At 50.0% G+C, this 14013-nt stretch overlaps 1 protein-coding gene and 2 pseudogenes across 1 annotated transcript; 1 reads left to right on the top strand and 2 right to left on the bottom strand.

Moving 5' to 3' along the window:
• Positions 1–314: 314 nt before the first annotated feature.
• On the bottom strand, positions 315–7927 carry LOC100902725 (SCAN domain-containing protein 3-like; annotated as a pseudogene).
• Positions 7928–8840: 913 nt separating this feature from the next.
• On the top strand, positions 8841–10628 carry LOC100902583 (piggyBac transposable element-derived protein 4-like). The gene has a single exon (XM_003740642.1). The coding sequence runs from the start codon at positions 8841–8843 to the stop codon at positions 10626–10628; it is 1788 nt and encodes a 595-aa protein (XP_003740690.1).
• Positions 10629–11396: 768 nt separating this feature from the next.
• LOC114828055 (tigger transposable element-derived protein 6-like) lies at positions 11397–12465 on the bottom strand (annotated as a pseudogene).
• Positions 12466–14013: the final 1548 nt, after the last annotated feature.

Genomic DNA, 14013 nt, shown 5'->3' with positions numbered 1-14013 from the left:
TCCATTTGAGAGAGGCTTCTAATACCCTAATTTTGGACTGAGGAACGCCGATGATCAAAACCAGTGGTTCCCAAATTTTTTTCGGCCGTGGACCCCCTAGGAGCTCCCGCAGTATGCCGTGGCTCCCCTGCCGGAGGAAGTGCTTCGACGCTCGGCATAATTTTTACAACGTAGATCAAAGGGAAACAATGTCCGAAGATGAACTTGAGCTCCACTTAATCTCACTTAAAATACAAGAACGAGTTTCGTAGTACAATGCGAGACCAAGCGAATTATAAACGTCATGTACTCATATAGGCCCCCTTTGAGCCCCTTCAATGAGAAGGATGGATCAAATGTCGTGATACCAGCTTCTCGTCATTCGGCTCCAGTTTCGTTGAATTCAGTCGCAAGTCTCCGCGAGCGATTGTATCCAACCTGCGCCTCTTTTCTGTGATAAGGTTCGTTTGTGCGCTGAAAGCTCTCTCAACAAGATACGAGGAGGGGAAGGCTATAAGAACTTTCTGCACCACGTTCCACAACGAGGGGTTTTCTTTCGGGATGCTTTCATGAAGCCAAAACTGATGGAACCCTCTCTTAAATTGAACTTTCAACTCTTCATCAGCAACCAAGTCAAGTAGCTCCTCTTCGAGATTCTCGTTTCATTTCTCGAAGCCAGCGTATGGGTCGACGATCCACTCCGGTATGTCCATGCTCAGTATATCATCAAACCTGGAGGAAAAATCTTTCCGGAGAGCTTCTAACAAGGAGATACTGCCACCGAGCACAAACCGATTCGGCTGCAAATTGGTCAGCCGACAGATTTCGAGTCATGTACCTCAGGTTCGGCGGCATTCCTTGAGCAACTGCACGGTTCGCTTTTTCTGGGCCGCGAAAAACCGCGGTGAATTTCCAAGCAGCGGCTTGGATGCCCTGGGGGAGACGCCGTCGGTAACTCTACGGTGCCGTCGAGTCGGAGAAGGAGAATGACCAAGGGAAAATCCCGCGGCAAGAGGGAAGAGAGGCGGTACTATTATGTGATATCTATTTATTAATATGCAAAATTATATATGGATATATTGAAAATTATATATGGATATATTGAAAATTATATATGGATATATTGAAAATTATATATGGATATATTGAAAATTATATATGGATATATTGAAAATTATATATGGATATATTGAAAATTATATATGGGTATGATAAAATGGAGATGATAAATTAATACGGCTGAATACCATGGTAATGGACGGGCTCGAACATACAATCGAAACAGAGGAATAGCTCGCAGTATACACATCTTATAAGAGGCGAGGCATCGTGCGCGACGCACCGAGCATTGCACGAGTTGACCGGAGCAATGAGGACTTCGGTGATGTTTTCGAAACTGTGATCTTCCCCTGGAACCTCATAACCCGCTTTCCACCAAGCGTACTTCCACATCCTGGTAAAACGGGGGTGCTGCATTTGATTGTAGCAGACGGAATGAAGTTTCATAATGAAATAACGATCGGAGGGCTTTGGAACCAGTCCACCCCCATCTAAATACAGGTCCCGACAAGCTTCGGTTACGTTTTTCGCCAGAATTTTGTACTGGCGAAAGAAAAAGACATCGAGGGGCTGCACCCACTGTGTAGTCCCCTCCGGAATGTACTCGATGTGCACTTGTGGATCCACAAGCCCGGCTGACGACCCCTGTCCCGTCCACGCATCTAACAATAAAATACATTGCTGATCGCGAGCGGCATCAGGGACAAACACTTTTCTGAACCAGTTCCTCATGATGTCGCTAGTGCATTTCCCGGCTTTGGAACAGGTGACTTCTACATTGGGGCACGAATGCAATGTCTCGATTAGGCGAAGCTCAACAATAGGGCCGAACTTCGCGTTGCTTTCTTGGAGAACAATGAAAATTTTTTTCCCGAGGATGCCCTCTTTCGAGAAATGCACCTGGATGGTGTAGGAATGCGTCGTTGCGTGCTCTTGCACGACTCGTGCTTCAACGATCTTCTCTCCCTTATACGTGATGGTACGGTTTCGAACCATCTCGTACTCAAATCGACTTTGGTCCGCATTCCATACAGTGCATCCTGGAGACTGCCGAATTTTTTCATTGATCTCATGAAGAAATACGATGGCTTGCTCCATTACTTCATCTCTCTTCTTCGAGGACGCACGTGTGACGGTCTTTGTGATTTTTCGGCTCGACATGCGCAAATCTCGGCGCACTGCGGTTAGGAACGATTGACTAGTAAGTTTTCGCTTCGGGCGAAGCTTCGTCGCGGCGTCGCGAATCCATCGTTTGATGTGAAGCTTGGTGACTTGTGTCTGTGCCGCGCGAGCCTGGAGTCATGCAATTTAATACCGCAGTCTATCAAACAGGAGCCTCCGAAAACAAATGACGGGAACCTCCGGATAATTAAGTTCAAAATCACCTGTCGAACCAACCTGAACGAACTGCTCGCCGACGAATTTCCGCACCAATGCGTATTTCACGTGTTCACCCAAGCCTTTCTCAAAATGCCGTCTTACCGCTCGTAATTCCGACCTCTTGATTTTGAACTTCTTGAGAGTAGCTTTCTCTCCCTTCTCCTTGTACGACGACCACACCTTGTTCAACTTGTCTTGGGAAAACCTTGCTTCGATACCACCCCTCGGGACAGCTCCATCCCGAACTTCCTCTATGTCCAACTCATCGAGGACATCGAGCTCCTCGTCGTCTCGCGCGGCCTGCTCGATCGGGAGCACCGCCACATCTTCTTCATCTTCGAATTCCCCGTCAAAAGGCTCCTCTCCATGTAGATCTTTCAGAAGTCCTTCTATAACGACATATACCTGTTCCTCGGTATCAGTGAGCCTTCTTATAATCGACATATCGGGCCTGAACCGATTCATTAGCTTCTTCAGGACCGCGGAAACCGACGCCGACGTACTCATGATGAGGCTAGCAAATCCGAACTGTGCATTCGCAATGATGTGACTTCATAATGTCTGCGACATTTGAACATTCGGAACATTCTGCGACATTCGGAAAGGCGGTCCCGATTCAAAAATCAAATTCAAAAAGAGGAGTCGCGGGAGTTCTTCCCCAGCGCCCCGTTGGAATCTTGTGCTAGAATCGACTGATTTTCCGCAATTTATCGCGGTTTTTCGCGGCCCAGAAAAAGCGAACCGTGCATTTGCTCGCGGAATGCCGCCGAACCTGAGGTACATGACTCGGAATCTGTCGACTGACCAATTTGCAACCGAATCGGTTTGTGCTCGGTGGCAGTATCTCCTTGTAAGTGCTGGACATAAACTCGGAGGTCCTCATTCTCACAGTCTACAGATGCCATATTGGGGAAGAGGGAGAAATCACGACGACCAAGTCTCTGTTGCATGAGCTTCAGTTTGGCCAAGAAAAAAGTTTGAATACTCTTCGTTCGAACCAGATTCAAGCTGACACCCTGCAGCTTCAAGTTCACCTCGTTGGATTTACTGAATAGGTCGGTCAAGTAGCCAATGTCACGCTTGTAGTCCAAAAGATTCTTCTTGAGGACAGCATCTTTCGTCTCCGAAAATTCCGAGACACTTTCAAACAGCGCGAAGAATCTGTTGAGACAATCGCCGCGGGAAAGCCAACGGACTTCGGTGTGGAGCAGGAGCCGCTGGAATCGCTCATCGTTCACCGTGCACAACTGCGCGAAGAGACGGCAACTCAGAGCATTGCTCCTAATGAGGTTTACGGCCTTGTTGACAAACTGAAGTGATTGATGTAAGCGCGGGCTGAGGTTCCTCGAGACTAGGTCCTGCCGGTGAATTACACAATGGATCGTGGTCAATCCTGGAACTTCTTTTGACGTAACCGTCTTTAAGTTTGCCTTGGTGACAGACCGAATGAACTTCGTCACTCGACCTTGAGAAGTTGTCCAACTTTGACGGCTTATTAACCCAGTCTCACCGTGTGTTCAGGTGCCAAAGCGGAGAATATCATTTCAGTGGATGAGCGTGTCGTTTCTACTCACAGGCTTTGAGAAACATCGCGGATTTGACGCCTTCGAGACGACCTTGAAGATAGCAAGAACGACGAAGTCTTTTTGCTCTCATATGGCTCTTGTAGATATTGGGCTCTTGTACCTAGGTCGTACATGAAAACGAGGCCTCGTTGTGTGCTGTTCCTTGATCAATGGCGCGGCCGAAACGAGCTAGTTTGAATCGTCGAAAGCGACGGGCGAATGCTTCATCGGGCGAAACGCACGTAAACGGCCGACGACATTAATCGCTCAGCCTAGACGAGCGCTCGACCAATATACGGGCACCAAGGTGACCGGGGCAGGAGCCCCATCATTCATATGCATTTCGTCTGATTCTGATGCTTCAGATGGGTCGTAATCTCCGGCAGGGCCACGAACTATCGGGGCTTGTCGGGAAAGTGTGGATCAAGACGATGTAGCATTCACGAGAGATCCTAAAGTCTCTCAACTATGGCAACGCGCCACTGCTCGTTTCAAAAGTACATTCATTTCAGGGGTGTGATACCGCCTGAACAACACGGATTTAGGCGTGGAAAGTCGACGATCTCAGCTTGCGAGGCCCTCTTACAGGATATCGACGCCAGGACGAAGACGAAGGACAGACCGTTGTATGCTGTTTTTGTGGATTATAAGTCAGCTTTCGACGTTGCCCCAAGATCAACGATTATCGAGAAGCTTGCCACCGTCGGCGTCGCCGGAAGGATGCTGAAACTGATCGCCCAGATTCTACAGGGAGGGGAGGTGTCGATAGAAGATGGACTTGGCATACTACCGTCAATCAAACAAACGAATGGAGTAGCCCAGGGTGATAACCTCTCCCCCTTATTGTTCTCGGTCCTTCTTAGTGACCTCCCCGACACGACAAAGAAAAAGACACGACATTGTACATACCATCCTGTTCGCGGGCGACGCGGTCCTTTACTCGCGGGCCCGAAGCTATCTACAGAGAGCTATGGACACACTCGGGACATACTCCGCCGAAAATGGAATGAAGATCAACACGAGCAAAACGAAAGTCGTGAAATTCGGAACCGGAAGTCCCCCGGCCAAGGGAGACATTTTCAAATTGTACAAGGAAAAGATACAGATCGTCGATAACTTCTGCTATCTCGGAATCGAGCTCTCGCGACGGGGAGTGTCCCCGACCAAGCATGTCGACGAGAGGGTACGGAGAGCAAAACAAGCCCTCGCCTCGATACCGTGTCCATGGAAGCTATCCCTTAAGACAGCTCTAACATTATTCGACCTGAAAATTGCTCCAATTGCCTCTTATGGCATCCAAGTGGTATGGAGTCACCTGACGACGAAACACCTCGAGAAGTTTGACAAGCTTAAGGCAAGCTACCTGAAACTTGCTCTGGGCGTGCACAGATCATCGCGAAACAGGCAGGTATACTGCCTAGCCGGCACCACCCCGATGTCGGAGGACCTCAGAGCGAAGTTTAGACTCGAGCGGACGAACGAGTTCGACAAACACGCCGGAAACTGGACCAGGAAGAACTCCGAGATCCACGATGCCTTGTACGAAACACCCGGTATGAGAACCAATTGGTGGAAAGGGCCGAAATGCAGAGAGCGCCACCGCTTCACGAGAGGAGCCATACACGGTTACCACCACCTTTTATGCACCAAGCTCGGATATCACGAGGCATACGATGGCTGCCTCTGCAGACTCTGTGGACGGAAATGCGAAGAATACCATCTGTACAGCTGCTCGGAAAAGGAAACTTCAACTGGGAGGAGATAGAAATGGAAGAACGCACATGAACATGTGATACTCGTATCCACGAAGTGCTGTGTATACGATGCCATTGTACATTTTACACATCTCTCAACACACCATCTAACTGGTAATAAACGCATTCAATACGAAAGTACATTCATGGACAATGAGTTCGGTCATACTTGCGACGTATGCGATCGTTTATGGTTCGAGCGCGAATTGAAGTGTATCCCCTCAGATAGCGATGTTTTTGAAAGACATCTTCCCAGACCATGTGAGGAGAGAGTTCAGATTATGCTCCAATTGTTTGAAGGTTTGTCGAACTAATAAGGTTCCTTCCATGAGTAAGAGTAACGGGTATACGTACCCGGATGTTCCCACGAATCTACCTAAACTCGACCCAATCACCGAAAGACTCATTTCTCCGCGTATCCCATTCATGCAGATTCGTCGCCTTCGCCACGAAGGCTCTTATGGCATTGTTGGTCAGATTTTCAATGTGCCGGTCGATGTCGATACTATGGTGCGGTGTTTGCCGCGGTCTCTTGATGATGACTATGCATATACTTCGGCGTCGCCCGTCAAATCAATGCGAATAACGGGACGCGTTCCAGTGCCTACACTATGTGCATGTCGGAAATTTGACGGAGGGACCGTCGCGGAGCGACGCCTCAGCATGTGCTCTACATGGCCATGAAAATTCACCGCCTTCGGGTCCGAGACGGTATTCAAAACATGTATCGCTGTTTGAGGACAACCGAAAGGATAACACGGGAAATGATAGAGAGCAGGGAGTTTGTCGAACGATTGATTGATACGAATCAGGCTTTTCTAAAAACGATTCCCAATTCAGTGCAGTATTGGGCTGCCCGAAAGAAAGACTGTTCGCAATGATCCGTCAACTTGGTAAACCGACGGCGTTCCTCACCATTAGTGAGAACGAAACACATTGGCCGAATCTGTTGCGTATTCTTCACGGCCTTTGCGAAGAATACAAAGATATCGAGAAACACGAGATGGAGGATGTTTTCGAAAAGCTCGACATAGGTAAGCGAGCTCATCTAGTGGCTGAAGATCCGGTCACCTGCGCAATTTATTTCCACAAGTTGGTGAACGCAATCATGGCGATTATCAGTGCCGAAAAGACATATAATCCGTTCGGGGAATATCGTGTCATCGAGTACTTCCTTCGTATAGAGTCTCAGCATCGTGGTAGTCCCCATGCGCACATCCTTCTTTGGTTAGAGAATGATCCGGCCGAGGAATTGTCCGATTCTATGCCGAATCAAAACGAAGAATCAAACTCACGCGCACACAATCACTTGCACGAAAAGAGGTGAGCAACACTACCGCTTCAATATACCATATCGGCCGATGTACGAAACAAGGGTTTTGCTGCCGTTGGAGCTGTGGTCCGGATCAGAAGGCATCAGTCAGGAATTCGAGGAGCATGTTTTCGGCGGCGGCGTTTAATAAATCAGTAATAAAAAGCAGTCAGAGGAATCTCTTTTGCTTCGAAGAAATCTTCGAAAACTTTATGGACAGTTTCGCCTTTCGTATCTGTGGTCAGTTTCCTTGCGAAAAGAAGTTCTTCGCAGATCTTCTGATCCAAGACAAACCGTACGTAGGCGAGTAGGAGAGACGAATTATCGGGCAAAGTCGATTCATCCAACTGTACGGAGAATTGGGAGGTTCTCAGGTGTTCACACAGCGTCTCCTCCACGTCATCACTCATTTCGTCGAATCGGCGCTGCACAGTGCTATTGCTCAATGCGATCTTATCAATCGCGCTGTGAGTATTGACGCGAAGTACGGTTTTGAGGACTTCTCTGATCGCCGGCAGAATCAGAGTCTCTCCTATGCTGTGAGGTTTTCCTGACTGCGCAATGAGCAGCGACAAGTTGTACGACGCTGTGAGACCATCATTTTGTCTTTCCGCATGCCCCGAAAATAAGTCGGGGAGCGTCAGTCTCTTCTCAGCTTTGTCCTTCGAGGCCAAGAAAAAATCAAGCGGTTTCAACGCGGACTCCGGTTGGCAGACTTGTAAATGCTTCTTGAGCTTGTTTGGCCTCATTGAGTCATTGGTCAGAACTCTTTCACACACAAGGCACATCGGTGAGCGTTTATCGGATGGCGACGGGATGAAACCGAATTCCAAGTACTCCACACTGTTTTGGCGACACTTTCTTATCGCGACTGCCATTTTGATAGAAGAAAGCAGGAATTCTTCGCTGCATACGCTGAGCCGAGGCAAGGAGCGGAGGAAAAAAAGGATCTACGCGCACGTTTCGGCAAACGCGCCTCGATATGAAGACATCTATTTTATCCTAGAGATTATGTCAACAAACTCTTAGGAATTTACAATGCCACAAAGGTACGTCATTTCTCACAAATCGATATATCGCTGTCGCCCGCGTGTGTTTCTTGAAGGAGTGAGTCGTCTGTCAGGAGAATAGGCTTTTCTTCCTCTTCTCTTTCGAGACTAATCGGACTCGTCGCGGACTTTTAACACCTAGAGTGCCGCGGAGGACGCCGGCGTCCCTCATCATGATACTGTTTAACCCACCCCAGAAGGCCCGAGAGCTGAAGAAGCCTCCCTCCGCCCGTCTCGATTGACTTCGCTTGCCCTCGCTCCCTACCAGATGCAATGGTTTCCCGGGGCAAGGCGTACAATTGCCACGATCGCCAATGATATTAGCGCGTGCGTCGCTTGCAGCCGTGCGCCATGATGGCATCGCCATCGTCAGAGAGGTCTCGAGTTCAATCCCCGAGACCGACCAAAATTCCTCGCTCCCAAATTTGGAAGTGAGGTGCAAGTATAAGTCGGCATTCAGGGTGGATCGAGGGAGCAATAGCGTTCATAGTATACCCTATCCCGCAGCTACCGTGGTATTGGCGAGGAAAATTGTATCGCCAATGTGAATGTAATATGTACATAGGTACATGACTCTGCCCAACGGCGGGCAGAATCTGGAATTCAAATATTCTAACGGCTCGGAGTTGCGGACGACGGTGACGCCGACACGCGCCTTCAGAGGAAGATGATGTGCTGCTGAGAGGACACATTTATCCGTGTTGTGGATACGCCTTGATTTAGGCCCAGCATCTTTAGAGGAATGGCGCCTGCAGAACGTTCGCGGAGAACTCCAAGGAGACCCAAAAATCTGGCCACGAGAGATGAGAACGAACACGACTCCACCAATACGGGCCATGGAAGTGAAGAAGAGTTCCTGAGTTCCGCTTCAACAGTCTCCCCTGGGGTAGAACTTGAGGACAGTGACCAAACTGAAGTCGAATCCTGCGCTTCGTTCGCGAGCGGTCAACGACCAGCCGCGGCGTCGAGGGCGGCACCTGACTGCAGCTGGTTCGATTTCGACAAGAAACTTCTGAGAAACATCGGCTTTCCTGGCGATGAAAGTATTAGGCCTCAATCATCGTATCTTGGCGATCCACAGAACTTGCGGCCGGCTCAAGTTTACAGAGATTTCTTCGATAAAGATCTGGTGAGAATGATTGTCGCTGAAACCAACCGCAACGCTAAAAATTACATCGATGCAAACACGATTGGGAGAAGTAGCAGAGCTCAGCGGTGGGAAGACACCTCTTCTGATGAAATTGAGAAATTCTTCGGCATTGTCCTGTACATGGGTCTGGTCCCTTATCCAAGCATCCCTGACTATTGGAGCACGAATGACTTATATGGCAACAGAATCGTGGCTACCACCATGAGCAGGAACAGGTTCCAACTGCTCCTGCGCTTTGTGCATTTCTCGAACAATCAAAAGGAGAATGCCTCCGGAAGATCGAGCAAGTTCATCAGAGTTCTGGAGGCTTTGCAAGATAAATTCTGCCTTGCATACACGCCCGGGGATATGCTTGTCGTCGACGAAACCATGGTCCCCTTCAGGGGCCGCTTGTCATTCCGTCAATACATCCCCGGGAAGAGCCACAAGTACGGGATCAAGATATTCAAGCTATGCAACAAGGACGGATATACTTTCCGTACGAAGGTTTACACCGGTGCAGAGGGGGTTCGCTCAAGAGCTCTCCCGTCGGACATTGTAATTGAGCTCTCGGAGCCATTTCTCGATGACGGTTGGACTCTGGTGACCGACAACTACTTCACTTCAGTCCCTCTTGCGAAGGAGCTACTCGGAAGACACACCAACCTACTAGGTACGTTGCGTAGGCACAGGAAGTTCCTTCCACAAAACGTCGTGACGGCCCGCTTAGATCGGAACCAGCTAACAGGAAGAATCTCTCGCGACGGGATCGTTGTGGGCAAGTGGAAAGACAAGCGAGACGTCTTATTTCTCTCCACTAAACACGATCTGCGAATGGCGAGTTCAGGAAGGAGGGTTGCGAAAAAGGACGGCGTTCAGAAAGTCAAGCCCCTGGCGGTCATCGAATACAATAAGGCCAAGCAAGGCGTCGACATCTCAGATCAGTTAGCGAGTTTCTACTCCCCATTGAGAAAGACTATTCGATGGTACCATAAAGTCGTATTCGAGCTACTTCTGAACACCGCGGTGGTGAATTCCCGCATCATATTCAATAAGCTCACAGGGAGGGCTATGTCTATGAAGACTTTCCGAGCGGCAATAGTCGAGGACTTTCTCCAAATCGATTCAGACTCGAGCACACCGAAGCCGAGCTCTCAGGAGTCGAGGGAAAATCATGGACAGAACTCGAATAGAATTCACTCTCTCATCACCTCTGAAAGAAAAGATATGAGAGGGAGGAAGATCAGAGGAAAATGCCAGGATTGTTATTCACGATTATCGACTTCTCGAGGCAGAATTTCAGCGCAGAATACAGTGAAAAAAGTCAATACCCGTTGCCAAGAATGTCAGAGATGGTTGTGCGTGCCCTGTTTCACAAAATCGCATCAGGAGCGAAGGTGAATGAGCTCTATCTGTTTCTTTAATTCCGTGCAATAAAAGGCCTATGTGGTCGTGTCCATGCGAATTATGATCATTGACTCGCTGTTCAAGTCCGAACTGCCTCAAGGGACGCCGCGGCGTCCCTCTGATGCCTCGAGGGACGCTACTCGGCGTCCCTCGGAAGCCTTTAGGGAAGCCGGCGTCCCCTTATACCTCACTATGGTGGCCTCGCCAAGGTCTCTCAGAGTGTTCCATCGGTGGCACTCAAAATGTTAAGTTCCTCGGGCATTCCATTAGCTCGGCCAGACCATTTGGACAAGCTGCATCAGGCTTGAATCCGTGTATGAGGTGGTCCTCGGTACCGTCGATAGCGTTCGATATCCCGCAAGCCATGAAGGTTTTCGCGATTATCTCGAGTCAGTCGCGACCAGGAGTCGACGATACATTTTAGCTACACGTCCATCGGCGGAGCTCGCATATTACCTTCGGGAGTGTACGATTTTTCTCCATGTAGCAACCAGTCTTCGTACTGTTCTTCGATTCTCTGTTTGAAAGGTTTGTTCCAATTGACGTCCGGGGCTTGAACGAATTAAGTGCAACCTCCGAGCACAACAACGGAATCGACGCGCAGATTTCTTAGCTCATCGGGTGAGATGAGCGCGAAACGCATCCCCTTCATTCGGAATGTAATGGTTTCATCGTTCAATGCGATCGGCGAATCGCTCTCCGAGTCGTCTGCGTTTCGCATACTCTGATTCCGGGGGGCTTGTATTGGAAAGGGACGGGCTCCTATATTTTTGAACCGTCGGAGGGGTGGGGCTTGTAATGGAGAGGGGCTACTAATAGGTAGCGGGCTTTTCTTGGGTATTTTACGGTGAGCCTTATGAGCGATTTCCGATACCGGGCTTTGACAGCTCTGATGATGCCGAGATCTGATGGTTGAAGAAAAGAAGTACAATTTGGGGGAAATATGCGACTCGAATGTTCGTCAACCGTGGCAGAACACTATGAGCGGAACAGTCATCAAGAAGCAAGAGGACGTTCCTCTTCTCCGTTTTCATTTGTCGTTCAAACTTCAACAACCGCTCACTGAAGAGCTCGCGCGTCATCTAAGCTCGTTTGTTCCCCCGGTACAGACATCGCAGAGATCTTACATTTTTCAAGCGACGTGGCTTCGCTGATTCCCCTATGACGAACAGCTTCCTCTTATCAGTACCGCTTGCATTACAACAAAGCAAGGCAGTCAGTCTGACTTTCGACTTCTTCCCTCCGGCACAAGTCTCTCCCCTCACAGTCAAAGAACGTTCCGGCAGCAATTGGAAGAACAGGCCAGTTTCGTCCGCGTTGTAGACATCATCAGGGTTATACTCGGCGATGATCTGCTTTACCGCGCCTCGTCTCCAATCATCGGCCTTGTCACTCGGAGCATCTGCAGATTCCCCACAAAGGAGTCTGGCTCGTACTCCAAAACGTTCATGGAAACGGGCCAACCAACCTTCGCTCGCTCCGAAAGAATCATGTCGGAGAGCCACGCGTACTGTAAGGCTTTTTCACGTAAGAGTGGTCCTGACACCAGGGTATTCTTCGATCGAACGTCTTGAAGCCAGATGTGCGTCACTGCGTCGATATCCTCATGTTTGACGGTCCTCAGTCTTCTTCTTTTCGGATCGAACGCCGAACTTCTAGCCCGATCCTGAATCTTCTGAGCGTCTTTGATGAAAGTCGACAGAGTCGATCGGCTGATTCCGTACTTCTCAGCGATATCGGTTTTCTTCCGGCCAGAGTTGACTTCCTCCAGAATCTGCGACTTCTCTTCGAACGAGAACTGTTTCCGTCGCTTGCGCGTATCCGAAGCCATGTTCTTGACTAGGATGGCGTTTCACGGGTACACGTCAAGCTATCTGCACAGGGGAGCCGAGAACCAATGTGAAACTACGCTTCTTCCGAACGGATTTGCCGTCGCTGACACAATGCGGCCGGTGATGCACTCGATGTGTCGAATATTCGAACGCGCCGACCGAATGTTCGACATTCGCTCGATGCGCGACGTGGCGATCGACTCAGATTTCGTTGAAACGAGGCTTTCGGACAAAGAGTAGTGCTCTTCGCATTCGTTGTAAGTTACAACGAATTCGACGATGCCGAGTAACGAGAATTTCGTTGTGAGGAATTTCGTTATAAGGAGCATCTTTTAAGGTTAATACTGAGGCGGGTAGAACAAAATATTATTATTTGTTCGTTGTATCGAAAATTCGTTAGAACGGGTGTCGTTGTAACGAGCTTTTACTGTATAGTGCACTGGCCGCAGCCGCCCTCCCCGAGACCTCAGCAGTTTCAGAAGACGTCTACTTGGGACTTTTTGAGCGCGAGCTGTTGAGCTCGTGAATCGTGAAGGTCCACAGCTCCACCACGTTACGTTATTCTCTCGTCGCTCGGCGCCGCTGACTTCTTGCAGACGACGGCCGGCGACGTCTGCCGGTCAGGAAAGAAGGCTTCGGCTCATTTATTTATCCATGTCCAGTTTCAATCCGTCATACGACATCGCCTGCACGCAGGCAGCGCGATTCGTTAATAAACGGCGCGCAGACTTGGCATGCTCATGCCTCGAGTGGCCGGAGCGCAGGAAGGCCGGCGCCGACTACTGGCGACGGTCGCGGAGTCTGCCGCTATGTATGCGGCGCCCGCCCGGGCGCCATGGGCGCTTGCCACCATGAAGGGGAGGATGGCCTCGCGAATGGCCCAGAGATCGTTAGCGCTCCGGGTGAGCCGTACGTATTGCACGGTCTCCACGGATGCTGCTCTCGTGCTCGCAAGGATTGTCTCTTGGGACCGACTGGCCTGGGAGAGGACTGCTGGGGGGAATTGGCGGAAGCCGGGAGACCGCGAGGGAGGGAACTTTTCGGGTTTGGCAGGAAGACTGGGATAAGGCAAGGGATTGGAATTCGAAAGGGAAGTGGACGAGGGAGCTAATCCCGGATATCGGAGGTTGGGTCGAATGTGAGCGTGGGGGGTTGAATTACAGGACAACGCAGGTCCTAACGGGGCATGGCCTGTTCCAGACACTCATGATGGAAATCGGGCGAGCGGATTTTGACACATGTGTCCTCTGCGACTCGGGGGAGTCCGACGGAGTTGAGCACACCGTGTTTCGCTGCGCCGTCCTCCGGGAAGTCAGGGGAGATGGGATGATGGGTTTCGATGGGCCAGGACTAAGGGAAATGGTCTAGTTCGGTCTGAGGGGTGCGGAGGAATGGGAGAGGGTTTCGGGGTTCTTGGATCGGGTCATGACGGGGAAGACAGCGATTGAAGATGCGAGGAGGGCGACTTTACGACGGCAGGTCGTGGCGGGGGATGCCGCGGAACTGACGAGACGGAACGGAACGACGGACTCTCATGGACAATAGGG

This window comes from Galendromus occidentalis, unplaced genomic scaffold (assembly GCF_000255335.2).
Source record: "Galendromus occidentalis unplaced genomic scaffold, Mocc_1.1 scf7180000077074, whole genome shotgun sequence".
Classification (NCBI taxonomy): Eukaryota; Metazoa; Arthropoda; class Arachnida; order Mesostigmata; family Phytoseiidae; genus Galendromus; species Galendromus occidentalis.
The sequence above is the reverse complement of the archived record's forward strand: the minus strand, read 5'-3'. Positions and strand labels throughout refer to the sequence as shown.